General features: G+C 38.2%; 1 protein-coding gene across 1 annotated transcript in view; it reads left to right on the top strand.

Annotated features, from left to right (window-relative positions):
* CNTNAP2 (contactin associated protein 2) overlaps window positions 1-12471 on the top strand; it is a 2297635-nt gene that overhangs the window by 660580 nt on the left and 1624584 nt on the right. Inside the window, exon 2 of the mRNA XM_003820514.5 lies at window positions 3324-3434. Coding sequence (XP_003820562.5) covers window positions 3324-3434 — 111 coding nt within the window. The remainder of the gene's footprint in view (window positions 1-3323; window positions 3435-12471) is intronic.

The raw sequence follows: 12471 nt of genomic DNA on the forward strand, positions 1-12471 counted from the left end.
GACTAGAAAAATTTCTCCTAGCATGATCCTGCAGATTTATAACATGGCTTTCTTCCTCATTTTCTTCATATTTCTACTCAAATGCTACCTGATCATTTTGTCAAAGCTTTCCTTGAGAAGGCAGCATAAAATAGCAATTCTCTTCCTCTCCACCTCACCCCCAAACTTCCTGCCCACTGTTTCATATTTAATGTTCCTTCTTAGTATTAATTACCATAGCATACTATAAATTTACATTTTTTCGTTGGCATGTTTCTTCCCACAAAAACATAAGCTTTACAAGGGCAGGGCATTGTTAATTTCACCTTCAGCTGCACTTCAGTGCTTGGCAGTTGATGCATATTTAAATGAATGAAGTGAACATAAGTGAATGTTAGCACATTTCTAATATAACGGGAACATTAGAAGGAATGTTTACTCCAATTAAAGGCAACACTTATCTCAAAAATTATAAAAAGTTATAATCCAATGTATCAGAAAGTAGGAAAATCAAGGATGTATGTTTGTGCTCACAGCTAAACAGAAGTAGATGTTTTCGATTAATATGAAACCCATTACTTTAGATGATAGCTTTGTGAATTGATACTTTTAAAACAAATTTTATGTTCTTTTCATTCTTTTACATTTAACTTTCTGGGGAACTTATTTATACACACATGCCATATTTCACAGAGGCGCTTGCAGTATAACTAAGAAAAATAAGCAATTTTACAAATATTATATGAAGATGGATTTGTTCATTTTAATTTCCAATTTGTATACAATTGAGTGGTGGGATAGTAAATAATAATTCATTTCTCCAGTACCACTGGGGACTTCACTTAAGTGAATTTACAAGAAAATTAGTTTATTCTTTCTGTTGCTAAAATTTTTTTTGCTTATAAATTTGAGAGAGAAACATTTTTGAATATATAGAGAAACATTTTCTGTTTTATTAAACAGAGTTCTGAGCATAAACATTTGTGGGGAATTTAAGACCACTACTCTAAAAATTAAGTGTTGTGGCATGTTATAATATGAGATCTTGCTTCCAGACTCTTTGAGGTTCACTGGGTTTAGTACATTCATTCATTTATCCTACAAATGTTTTTAGAGTACGTGCCAAGTACCATTGTTCAGATCACTAGAGAGTAAGCATTAGGCCAACTAAAACTTCATTTCAGATGGAGCTTTCTATCTAGTGGGAGAGAAAGACAACAAAACAATTAAATGAGTAACAACATAACATATATGTGTTATGACAGAAAATCAAGCAAGATGTGGATACAGAGACTGATGGCAACAAAATGCTGGGTGAACTAGCAAACCCTGTCCTCAGTGGCAAAGGTGACATTGAGCAGAGACCTGTGACAAGAGAGGATACTTGGAGTAGTAATTGCAAAGGCTTACAGCAGGGGTAGGATTGTTTTTAAAGGGTAGGAGTAAAGCCAGGCGCGGTGGCTCACACCTTTAATCCCAGCACTTTGGGAGGCCGAGGCGAGCAGATCACGAGGTCAGGAGATCTAGACCATCCTGGCTAACATGGTGAAACCCCGTCTCTACTGAAAATACAAAAAAAAAAAAAAAAAAAATAGCTGTACTTGGTGGCACACGCCTGTAATCCCAGCTACTCAGGAGGCTGAGGCAGGTGAATCGCTTGAACCTGGGAGGCAGAGGTTGCAGTGAGCCGAGCTGGCGCCACTGCACTCCAGCCTGGGCGACAGAGTGACACTCGGTCTCAAATAAAAATAACAAAGAAAAAAGAAGAGGAAAGGGGCCATGGTGGCTAGACAGGAATAGACAAGAACATGGGGAAAGAGAGAAGACTAGTGTTGTGGCCATCATAGGCCACTGGGTGGCGGGGTAGCAGGGGTTGGGCAGGGGTACTTTGAACAGTAGGCCAAGTTGAGAGCAGGAGCCAGAGAACATTTTGAGTACAGCAGCCACAGGTTCACTTACAGTTTGAAAAGTGTTTCTTCAGCTGCTGCCGGCAAAACTATAGCAGAGTGAGAGGGGAAGCAGGGAGACCACACAGTCTTTTGTAACAGTGATCTCTGGAAGCTGTATGTGCCCTATCTGTAGCTATGGAGTTGAAGCGAGGCAGTAGGATTTGGAACATCCCAGTATCAGAAGACTTAGCCCTCCATGCCATCTCCCAGAGACCCAGAGAGGGACGGTAGACTCAGAACAGTCCTGGCCACGTTAACATTAGAAGCACTTAGGCGTTGGCAAAATGAGAAAGATCCATCAAAGGAATCAGAGAGCAAGCAGCTAATGAGAAAAAAGAGAAAAAAAATCTTAATGACATTATAAAAGCCAAGTGCAGAAAGTGTTACAAATAGAATTGAGGTATTGCCTGGTTTCAGTGCAGTTGATTGGTTGAGCACGATGGGAACTGATTAATTTTTCTGTCAGTAATAATTTTCAAGTTGATGGTTATTCTGTCTTTACTTGCTGATGTCTAGTTCTTTCTTTCTTTGATTTTTGAGACGGAGTTTTGCTGTTGTTGCCCAGGCTGGAGTGCAGTAGCGCGATCTTGGCTCACCGCAACCTCCGCCTCCCAGGTTCAAGCAATTCTCCTGCCTCAGCCTCCCGAGTACCTGGGATTACAGGCATGCACCACCATGACCGGTTAATTTAGCATTTTTTGTAGAGATGGGGTTTCTCCTGTTGGTCAGGCTGGTCTTGAACTCCCGACCTCAGGTGATCCACCCGCCTTGGCCTCCCAAAGTGCTGGGATTACAGGCATGAGTCACCACTCCCAGCCTCTTTTTTCTATTCTAGTGAGAACATGTAACATGAGATCTGCCTTGATAAGTGTGCAATATCATCTAGAGGTATAATATTTCACACCAGAACTCCAGAACTTAGTCATCTCACATAACTGAAATTTTATACGTGTTGGTTAGCAACTCCCCATTTCTTGGTCTTTTGGCTTTGGTAGGAGTCCTCTTTGTCTTTCCTCCTCCAACGTTGGTAATTCTAGTTCTCTGTTCCTATAATGTATAAATACCTGAAGATTTCCAGGAGATGCCAGATACCAAAGCCGATTACAGGAACAAGCTCAATTTTATTCATGATTCTCAGATAGCAAGACTGAGGTGAAGTCCTTCGGAGTAATGCGCTTTGCTATGGTTTTCTGTTTGAATATCAGGGTTATATAAACTGCTCCTGTGTTATGTTATACTTAGGATAACAGAATTGCCTAAATTCCTTTGCTAAATATTGTTTCAAAGATATGTAAAAGACATATCAGATTCAATGATTTTTTAACCAACACATACCAATCGTTATTTCAAAATCGTTGTTGAGTGTCTCTCTCCCTCTCTGTCTTTTGTTTTCAGAAAAATGTGATGAGCCACTTGTCTCTGGACTCCCCCATGTGGCTTTCAGCAGCTCCTCCTCCATCTCTGGTAGCTATTCTCCCGGCTATGCCAAGATAAACAAGAGAGGAGGTAAGCCAAATTTTGATTCTTTTATCAATAAACATGTTAAATAAGAACATGTTATATTTATAGCCATATATATATATAATCACACAACAGATGTTGGCAGACACCAGAAATCACTCCTGCCACTTCTATTAAAAGATCCATAGATGCCATTAACCTCTCATGTAATCTCCACATTGGAATAACATAGGAAAACTTAGGCTGGAAGTTAGAGATAGTACGTCAAAAAGGAAGACATTTTGAAGTTGCCTGGGATAATAAAGTCAAAATGGCATAAACGTTTAGAGTTAAAATTCCTATTAATCAGAAAATCATTTAGAAAGATGTAAAAAAGAATTGACTCCCAAAATGCGTACGGTGTATTAAAAAAAGCACTTTGTATTTACTGTATATTAATGTAAAAAGTTAGTTCCTATTGAAAATGCAAATGCCCCTTGTAATTTTTCCTCCGGTACCCAGAATGTAGCTCTATTATAAAATCTGTGTAAAAAATAGTTAGATGTGTGCAACTACAATGTGAGTTGTTGACCTTAAATCATGGTATTTGTTAGTAACTGGCAGTTTCAAATTTTCTAGCAATTCACTGAGAGTAAAAGAACATAATTAAGGACAGAGGCAAAAAAACTCTTTTGCTTCAAAGGAACACTGGTACAAACATCAGCGAATGGCAACTTAAAAAGGAAAGAAACAATATTATCTCAGATAAATATGAATCAACAAACAGAGACCATGATGTTTAATTCAGTAAAACAGGAATGGTGGTGGTTGACAGGGGCTTCGGTGGAGAGGGAGAAAAAATTGAGATATCTGTTAAAAGGTACAAAGTTTTAGTTAGACAAGATGAATAAGTTTTGGATATCTATTGTGCAGCATGGTGACTATAGTTAATAATATGTTGCATGCTTGAAAATCGCTAAAGTAACAGCTTTTAAGTGGTCTCACCATTTATGAAAAATAACTGTGTTGTGATGGATATGTTAATTATCTTGAGTTAATTATTTCACAATACATATGTCAAAACACCATGTTGTATACTATAAATATATAAATTTTGTGACTGCACCTTAATAAAGCTAAAGGAAAATAAGAAATGTGAAATCATAAAACAATCTAGAATCAACCAATTCTATAAATAAAAAAATAAAAGGGAATGAATATAGGAGGAAGTAAGAAAGGGAAGAAGGGAGGGAAGGAGAAAGGGAGGGAGGGAGAGAGGAAGGAAGAAAGGAAGGAAGGAAGGAAACAAAGATGAAAAAAGAAAGCAGGAGGAAACCCAAAAGAAGAACAAGAAGAAGAAAATAAAGAGAGGAAGAAAAAATATTGTATCAGAAAAGAAAGGCATATCAGATTTAGAAAGACCAAAAAAGAGAAGAAAATAGATAGGAAAAAGCTAGCCTAGTGTATACAGAATAATATATAAGGTATTCACAGATGTATGAAGAGGTCTCAGTCAGTAAAAAGACTTGGTGAAAGAGTGATACACAAGCAAAGGTAGAGGAACATAACAAAAATGCAGTTTTAATGTAATATTAGTATAAATTAGCTCATTTTTATAACCTGATATTCATCAGGCTATGGACATGAGAGAGTTGTTGAGTTACTATAAGTTATCAAAAATTCTGCATAAAGATGTTGAAGTAATATAAATTTTAATATATTTCTCTCTCATAAAAGTCATTGGAAACAACTAAAACAATGAATATAGACAGAAAAACATGAAACAAGGGACTGGCCATACCCAAATGGTAATTATGATACAGACCTTCGCATTACTAGGAAATCTAGGACAAAATATGAAATAGAGATACCATATAATTCTAGGTCCCAAGAGAGTGTACTGTTCCCTAAAAGAAGTGCCATAATGCCGAGAGACATAAAGCACCTGTGAGGAATGGAAGCAGAGTCAGAAAATGTTACTTTCAAAAGTTTTGAGTGAAAATACGACTGAAGATGATTTGCTCAGTAAATTTGGGCAAGTCAGGTTCTGTCATGCAAACAGCACTTCAGGAATACAAATGAGGCAATCTAGTCACCAATGAGAAAATTGAAAGTGCACAATAAAGAAATTGTGGCCACATGACTGGTGTTGAGCAAGGAACCCATTTCCATATAAGACCTTGACTAAACAATGTAGGAGCTATAGTTGTGGGAGAGAGTATAAATGTTATAGGCACAGAAATGTAAAAGTGTCAATTATGGGAATTACAGAGATGTGGGTGTTTTTTCTTTCTAACCTTTCATAGCAGCAGGTTACCAGATGCTGAAACTTTAGGTACAAATTTATTCTGCCTTTGGTTTTTGAATGGGAAATAACATCTTTTACAAGAAAAAATATATAGGTTTTTTGTTCTCATTTAATTCTAGAAAAGTTAAATTATTTTTCTTTGTTTTAACATAATACAAGATACCACTTTACATCATTTAGAGCTACTTATGTATTTATCTACTCATACAGAGAGAGTCAGATATCTGATATTAAGCTTCCAAAGTGTTAATATATTTCTTAACTTGGACACTTGGATTTGAGGAGTATCTTTACTTTCCTTATAGTAGTTTTGTCTGTAGTTTGTAGAATATATATTTATATCTACCTAGATGATTGACAGGTAGGTAGGTAGGTAGGTAGACAGAAATAGAATGCATTTCCAGAAAGACAGATGTTTCAAAAGCAAAAAAACTATAAAACAAAAGTTACAGTTTCTTAACTGTGTGACCCGAAGTTCATCTCTTTTTGACCATTGATATACTGGATTGTCATACATTAGGGTGAAATTATCATGTTGGGAAAGAAAGTGTTGTGTGTCCTATAGATATAGATCTACACTTCATTGTAGCCCATTTTATCATTTGTTATGTGGGGACGTGCAGCTACGTACTTTCTGGCTTCTAAAGACTGCTTTGCTTATCAGCGTTATGCTGTCCATAATGACATATAACTCGCCCTCCCCAACGCTCTCATTTTTGCTCCCTAATTTTTACGGATGGTGAGGTAACTAAGCTATATCTTCACCCTTTATGCTGCTCTGCCCCTGAAGGTACAGCAAGAAACATACATGTAGGGCTTCACCCTTGTTGGCCACGTAAATGTGGGTCAAGGGAACTAGCATGAGAAAGAAAGGTTATATCCTCTCCAAGGACAAACAAAAAGAAAGTCATACATAGTTGTTACAATACAAAACTTTTTTTTTTTTTTTTTAAGACAGGGTCTTGCTCTGTTGCCTGGGCTGGAGTGCAGTGGCATGATCTCAGCTCACTACAAGCTCCACCTCCCGGGTTCAAGTGATTCTTCTGCCTCAGCCACACAAGTAGCTGGGATTACAGGAGAGTGCCCACCATGCCTGGCTGATTTTTGCATTTTTTAATAGAAATGGGGTTTTGCCATGTTGGCCAGGTTGGACAACAAAATATTTTCTTCCACTCTAAAATTTATATGCAAATGCCCTTGGGAGAAGAGCCATGTAGGGTGAAATTCTTGAAAACATATATGTGGCTAATAGCCAGCATTGAGAGAAAAGAGATTTTTTTTAAGTATAGCATGATGTTATATATCTGAAAGATATAAAGAAGACAGACAATTCCAAGCAGAAAAAATATATGAACATTATAGAATCCAGGAATGTTGGAGATATATTTTCTTTTACAAGTGGCAAGGGTCATCTGATACAGACACTATATAAGTATCTGAAAGTGAGAAGATCATATACTAACAGAAAAATTTCAGAATGTAACCTACTAATTATACAAATGCAGAAAAGAACGAATTCAGTTGAGCATTATGTTGATAAACATTGGCTTCAAGTTTTATTATTTACTTAAATGATATTCCTAAAATACATTTTGGAGAGAAAGTTTATAAATACATAGGAAAGCACCATATAAATGCAAATATTCAAATGACAGATTGTCACATATTTATGAAATTGAATTTAGTTTATGGGTCTCCACAATACAAATCCATCTGCTATAATCTTGATGTCAGGGACCAGTACATGGCAAAAGCATGGAGGAAATGTGATGTTTAAATGAAAAATCCATGCGTAATTCTGACATGTCTTTTGGAGCTCATTGTTTTTAGTTTGTTGGTGCTGTTGTTGTTTTCTTATCAACACCTTATTCCTGTGATCTGTGTTCTGATTTATCCCCACATTTTTAATCCATCGAAGGCTTCCCAGTCTTGTGTCATTCTGAGTTAGTAGCACTTAGATGTGTTACTCTTTCCAAGATTAGCACAGATACAAAACCTTTGAAAGTTTCAAACAGCATATCCCTTACCTTACTTTTAATATAGAATTTTACAGATTATAAACTGCTTTCATCTGTGCTCTAATTGTTTCTCAATCTTCATAACAACCTGGTTAGAAATAATGGTCAGTTAGAGATGCCAATCAATTCTTCTGCCAAACTTTCAACCTTGTACTTCATATGCCTTTTGTAGAAATCAGTCCTTTTCTTCTGCCAGAGAGACAGCCATCCACCACGTGGTCCAGGTCTCTCTCCACTACCACAGAGGCTTACTGAGAACACCTGATCTCAACGGATGCTATTAGAATCTCTCTGCTTTGTTACCTGACATCGTTTTGGGAACCCAGAGGACTACTGGGGAAATGATAACAGGCTATGTGTAAACTAGAGAGAAGAGGAGAGCAGGAGCTGGGGAAGAAGTGAAGGCATGAGGCCAGGGTACCTGCACAGAGAAGGATGAATCAAGCTCTGGTTTCACTCACAGGCTCTTTCAGACCCCTGTTTCCAGCTTGCTTAACCTCTGACTGAACTTCAGCTTGAGTCTCTGAGATGTATCATTCCAGTTCTAATGGTCACCTCCCCTTGTCTGAGCTCATTAAAGTAAGTTTTTCTTCCTAGTTACTAAAGGACTTTTGGTTTTAAAGAAAAACACAAACAAAAACTAGTTATTATCCCCGTTTTACAAATTCAAATAATACATATAGAAACCCCAAAATACATCATTAGGTTCTAAAGTAGCATAGCTAGGGAACAGTGGCACAGGGAGATGGACACAAATCCATGTCTTCTGCTGGAACCCGACACTCTTTATATGTGATTACACCAGATGAGGTAATATCAGTGCTGTCTTTTTGAATTAGCCCAATGATGGTGCCTAAAATGAGTTTGAAGATTTGAGTCAAGTTCGATTTATTTATGCTGTTATAGCCAGAGAAACCCAGTCATGCAATCTCAGTATTTCCCAACTAATGTAGATCCTGAATAATTTTCTTTCTTTTCACCTTCCTGCCACTGATTTTTACTTAGTAGATATGTCTAAGAATCTTGTTTGTTGCCTCCTCAAAGATGTTTCCTCCTATGTATTTTCCCTGAGTAATTTCTCCCATTTTAAGAATGCGTCATCTTCTCTATCACACCAGACGGCGGAAGGTTGTGGTGGTGATGTTGTTTTCACATTAGTTTTCCTCTATTTCCTTCAGCAGGGAAAACACATTGCACTTGCAGGCCACATAATTAATAACCACTTATCAAAGGAGTATGTGAATAACAGATGTTTGGAGAGACTGCTAGAATAGATCTCTTGAAGTTCCTACGTGTATCTCAAAGAGAACCACAGTCCTTACCTTTCCTTAAAAGACACCACTTTATACTAGAATGATTTATAATCCTTTGGGTGTGTACCCAGTAATGGGATTGCTGGGCCAAATGGTATTTCTGGTTCTAGATCCTTGAGGAATTAACACACTGTCTTCCACAATGGTTGAACGAATTTACACTCCTACCAACAGTGTAAAAGTGTTCCTATTTCTCCACATCCTCGCCAGCATCTGTTGTTTCCTGACTTTTTTTTTTTTTTTTGGTAGTGGGGACGGAGTCTCTCTCTGTTGCCCAGGCTGGAGTGCAGTGGTGCGATCTCGGCTCACTGCAAGCTCTGCCTCCGCGGTTCATGCCATTCTCCCCCCTCAGCCTCCTGAGTAGCTGGGACTGCAGGCGCCCGCCACCATGCCCGGCTAATTTTTTTTTTTTTTTTTTGTATTTTTAGTGGAGACAGGGTTTCACCATGTTAGCCACGATCGTCTCAATCTCCTGACCTTGTGATCCACCCGCCTCGGCCTCCCAAATTCCTGGGATTACAGGCGTGAGCCACTGTGTCCGGCCGGTTTCCTGACTTTTTAATGATAACCATTCTAACTGGTGTGAAATAGAATCTCATTGTGGTTTGATTTGCATTTCTCTAATGACCAGTGACGATGAACTTTTTTTAAATATGTTTCTTGGCCGCAATCCAACCCAAATGGCCACCAATGATGGACTGGATAAAGAAAATGTGGGACATATACACCACGGAACACTATGCAGCTATAGAAAAGAATGAGTTAATGTCCTTTGCAGGGACATGGATGAAGCTGGAAGCCATCATTCTCAGCAAACTAACACAGAAACTGAAAACCAACACTGCATGTTCTCACTTACAAATGGGAGCTGAACAATGAGAACACATGGACACAGGGAGGGGAACATAACACACTGTGGTCTTTCATAGGGTGAAGGGCAAGGAGAAGGAGAGCATTAGGAGAAATACCTAGTGCATGCGGGGCTTAAAACCTAGATGACAGGGCAGGGCGCGGTGGCTCACGCCTGTAATCCCAGCACTTTGGGAGGCCTAGGCAGGTGGATCGTGAGGTCAGGAGATCCAGACCATCCTGGCTAACATGGTGAAATCCCATCTCTACTAAAAATACAGAGAATTAGCCGGGCGTGGTGGTGGGCGCCTGTAGTCCCAGCTACTCGGGAGGCTGAGGCAGGAGAATGGCGTGAACCCAGGAGGCAGAGCTTGCACTGAGCCCAGATCGCGCCACTACACTCCAGCCTGGGTGACAGAGCGAGACTCCGTCTCAAAAAAAAAAAAAAAAAAAAAACACCCTAGGTGACAGGTTGATAGGTGCAGCAAACCACCGTGGCACATGTATACCTATGTAACAAACCTACACATTCTGCACATGTATCCCAGAACTTTAAAAAAAAAAAAAAATCACTAAAGCCGTAGTTTCCAGTTTAATTTTTAAAAATTAACATAAAAAGACACAAAAGACACCACTGAAGTTCATAATTGCCACCATGCCTTTATACCACAGCTTGCTCAGATAATCACTGTAGGCTGGTGTCATTTTCCACTTCCTGTTGGCCAAGAGGAAGTTCTAGTGATTAGCATGACGCCAACCTCTTCCCTAGCTCACACTTACATACACATGTCCCCCTCTGGAAACACGCTGGGCTGCCTCTTACAGGCTCCCAGGCAGTTCAGCAAACAGTAAAAGCTTACTCTACTCTTGAGAAATCTATTATTCCTGCTATTCCTAGAAAGAAAATTTTTCCCTTTTTCCCACTCTCAATTCTCTTGTCTCTGAGTTGCATTTATAAAACACCTTCTTTCCCTCTGCTTTTTCTTTGCTCTCCTCTTTTTGCCTTTAAATATTAGAAGGATCTGTCACAACTAATTAAATCTAGAACTGCAGCTGATATACTATAAACTGGGAACGGAACCACAGTGCGTCCATGAGGGCATTGTCTGTCTGTGTGGCCTAGCTCCTGCTGGTACTCTTCTGCTGTCTCTAGTTCGGGATGTACTCCTTTGTTACACATGGCCCACTCATGACCGCCCGAATCAGCCACAGTAGGCAGTATTCTTAACCTTAATTAGGAAGCTTTTCTCTTAGAATATAACATCAAGGCTTAGATTATGAAGTAGACTAAAGTTCCCAATTGATGAGATTCTGCCCTATTTTTGCAGCTTCCATTCCAATATTGTTCCTCTTTCCCTTTGCCAGCCTCTACCATGTAGTACTTTTTTAAATTTTCTCCTTTTCTCACTCACAGGTAATTCATTATTACTTAAGTATGAAGTAATCGGTGAAGTGATACCTCTCAGGACGATTTGCCTTATAAAAGCACATCCTTGGGAGCAGAAAAATTCAAAGAACTGGTTTTCTAATGGGGCATTTCAGGATATTTGACATTCCTATTTTGGCTGGTCATACTTCTTCATCTTCAATTGGCTCTCCTGGAAACACCTGCTGATTTTGTCGGCTCTGAGGCAGTGCTGAGCAGTAAAAGGAGAGTGGCTTGTCTTCATGCCTAACTAAGTTCCAGTACTGAGCTGACCAAGGACAAGCATGGGATTAGCAAATTATTTAAATGTATTGTATCTTGGTTTCCTGATTTCTATGATTACTGTATCTGAACCAGGATATAATAATGATAAAGGATATAATATGGAATAATTTGTCATCTGAGTCAGGAACGTTTGACAGTGAAAGAGAGTATCATTAATAGTTACACCAGGGTAATCCTGAAAGTATGGTCCCTCTACTTGTAGTTTAAAATAAAATCAGTTATACTGTTTAGCAGAGCTACCATGAAGGTTAAAAGAAACAATTTACACAAACTATGTTGCATTGAAATATTAGTCTCTTTCCCATAAGTTACTCCCAGCTTCTAAAAACAACACTATAGATACCAACATTTTAAAATGAGGATTGAATTAAATACCTTTGTCATTACAAAGACGATGCCTCCTTAAAAATTTATTGTTTAAATTTGTGTATTTGCCAATGTATGTGTGTTTTCCCCCATTATCATCTAAGACAAAATATTATCATAATAATTTAAAAATTAGTAAAATAACATTTTTAAAACTTTCAGTATTTTTGGGGTGTTAAGACTTACCGTGACTTAAATATTCTGCAGGACTTTTCACCTCAAACTCCTTTCAATCTAAGTGAAAGAGATTATGCCAGTGATTTTTAAGTGTTGTTTTGTTCTTATTATCTTAATGTTGTTTGAATTTGATCTCTTAGAATCTATATATCTTATAGAAACTAACATGTAGTTATTATAAGCCTCATATAAAAAATTATTCTGGACATTAGGGTGAATAAAAAGTATCACCTTTGTTTTCCTTAGCCCAATATATTCTATCTTTTAAATACGACTTTTCAAAGATTTCTTCTGAAGACCTCACAGATTTCATATCCACCTCCCCAAATGAATGAGAGTTTCCATCTAACTGGTATTGTGA

The sequence above is a fragment of the Pan paniscus genome, chromosome 6 (assembly GCF_029289425.2).
Source record: "Pan paniscus chromosome 6, NHGRI_mPanPan1-v2.0_pri, whole genome shotgun sequence".
Taxonomy (NCBI): Eukaryota; Metazoa; Chordata; class Mammalia; order Primates; family Hominidae; genus Pan; species Pan paniscus.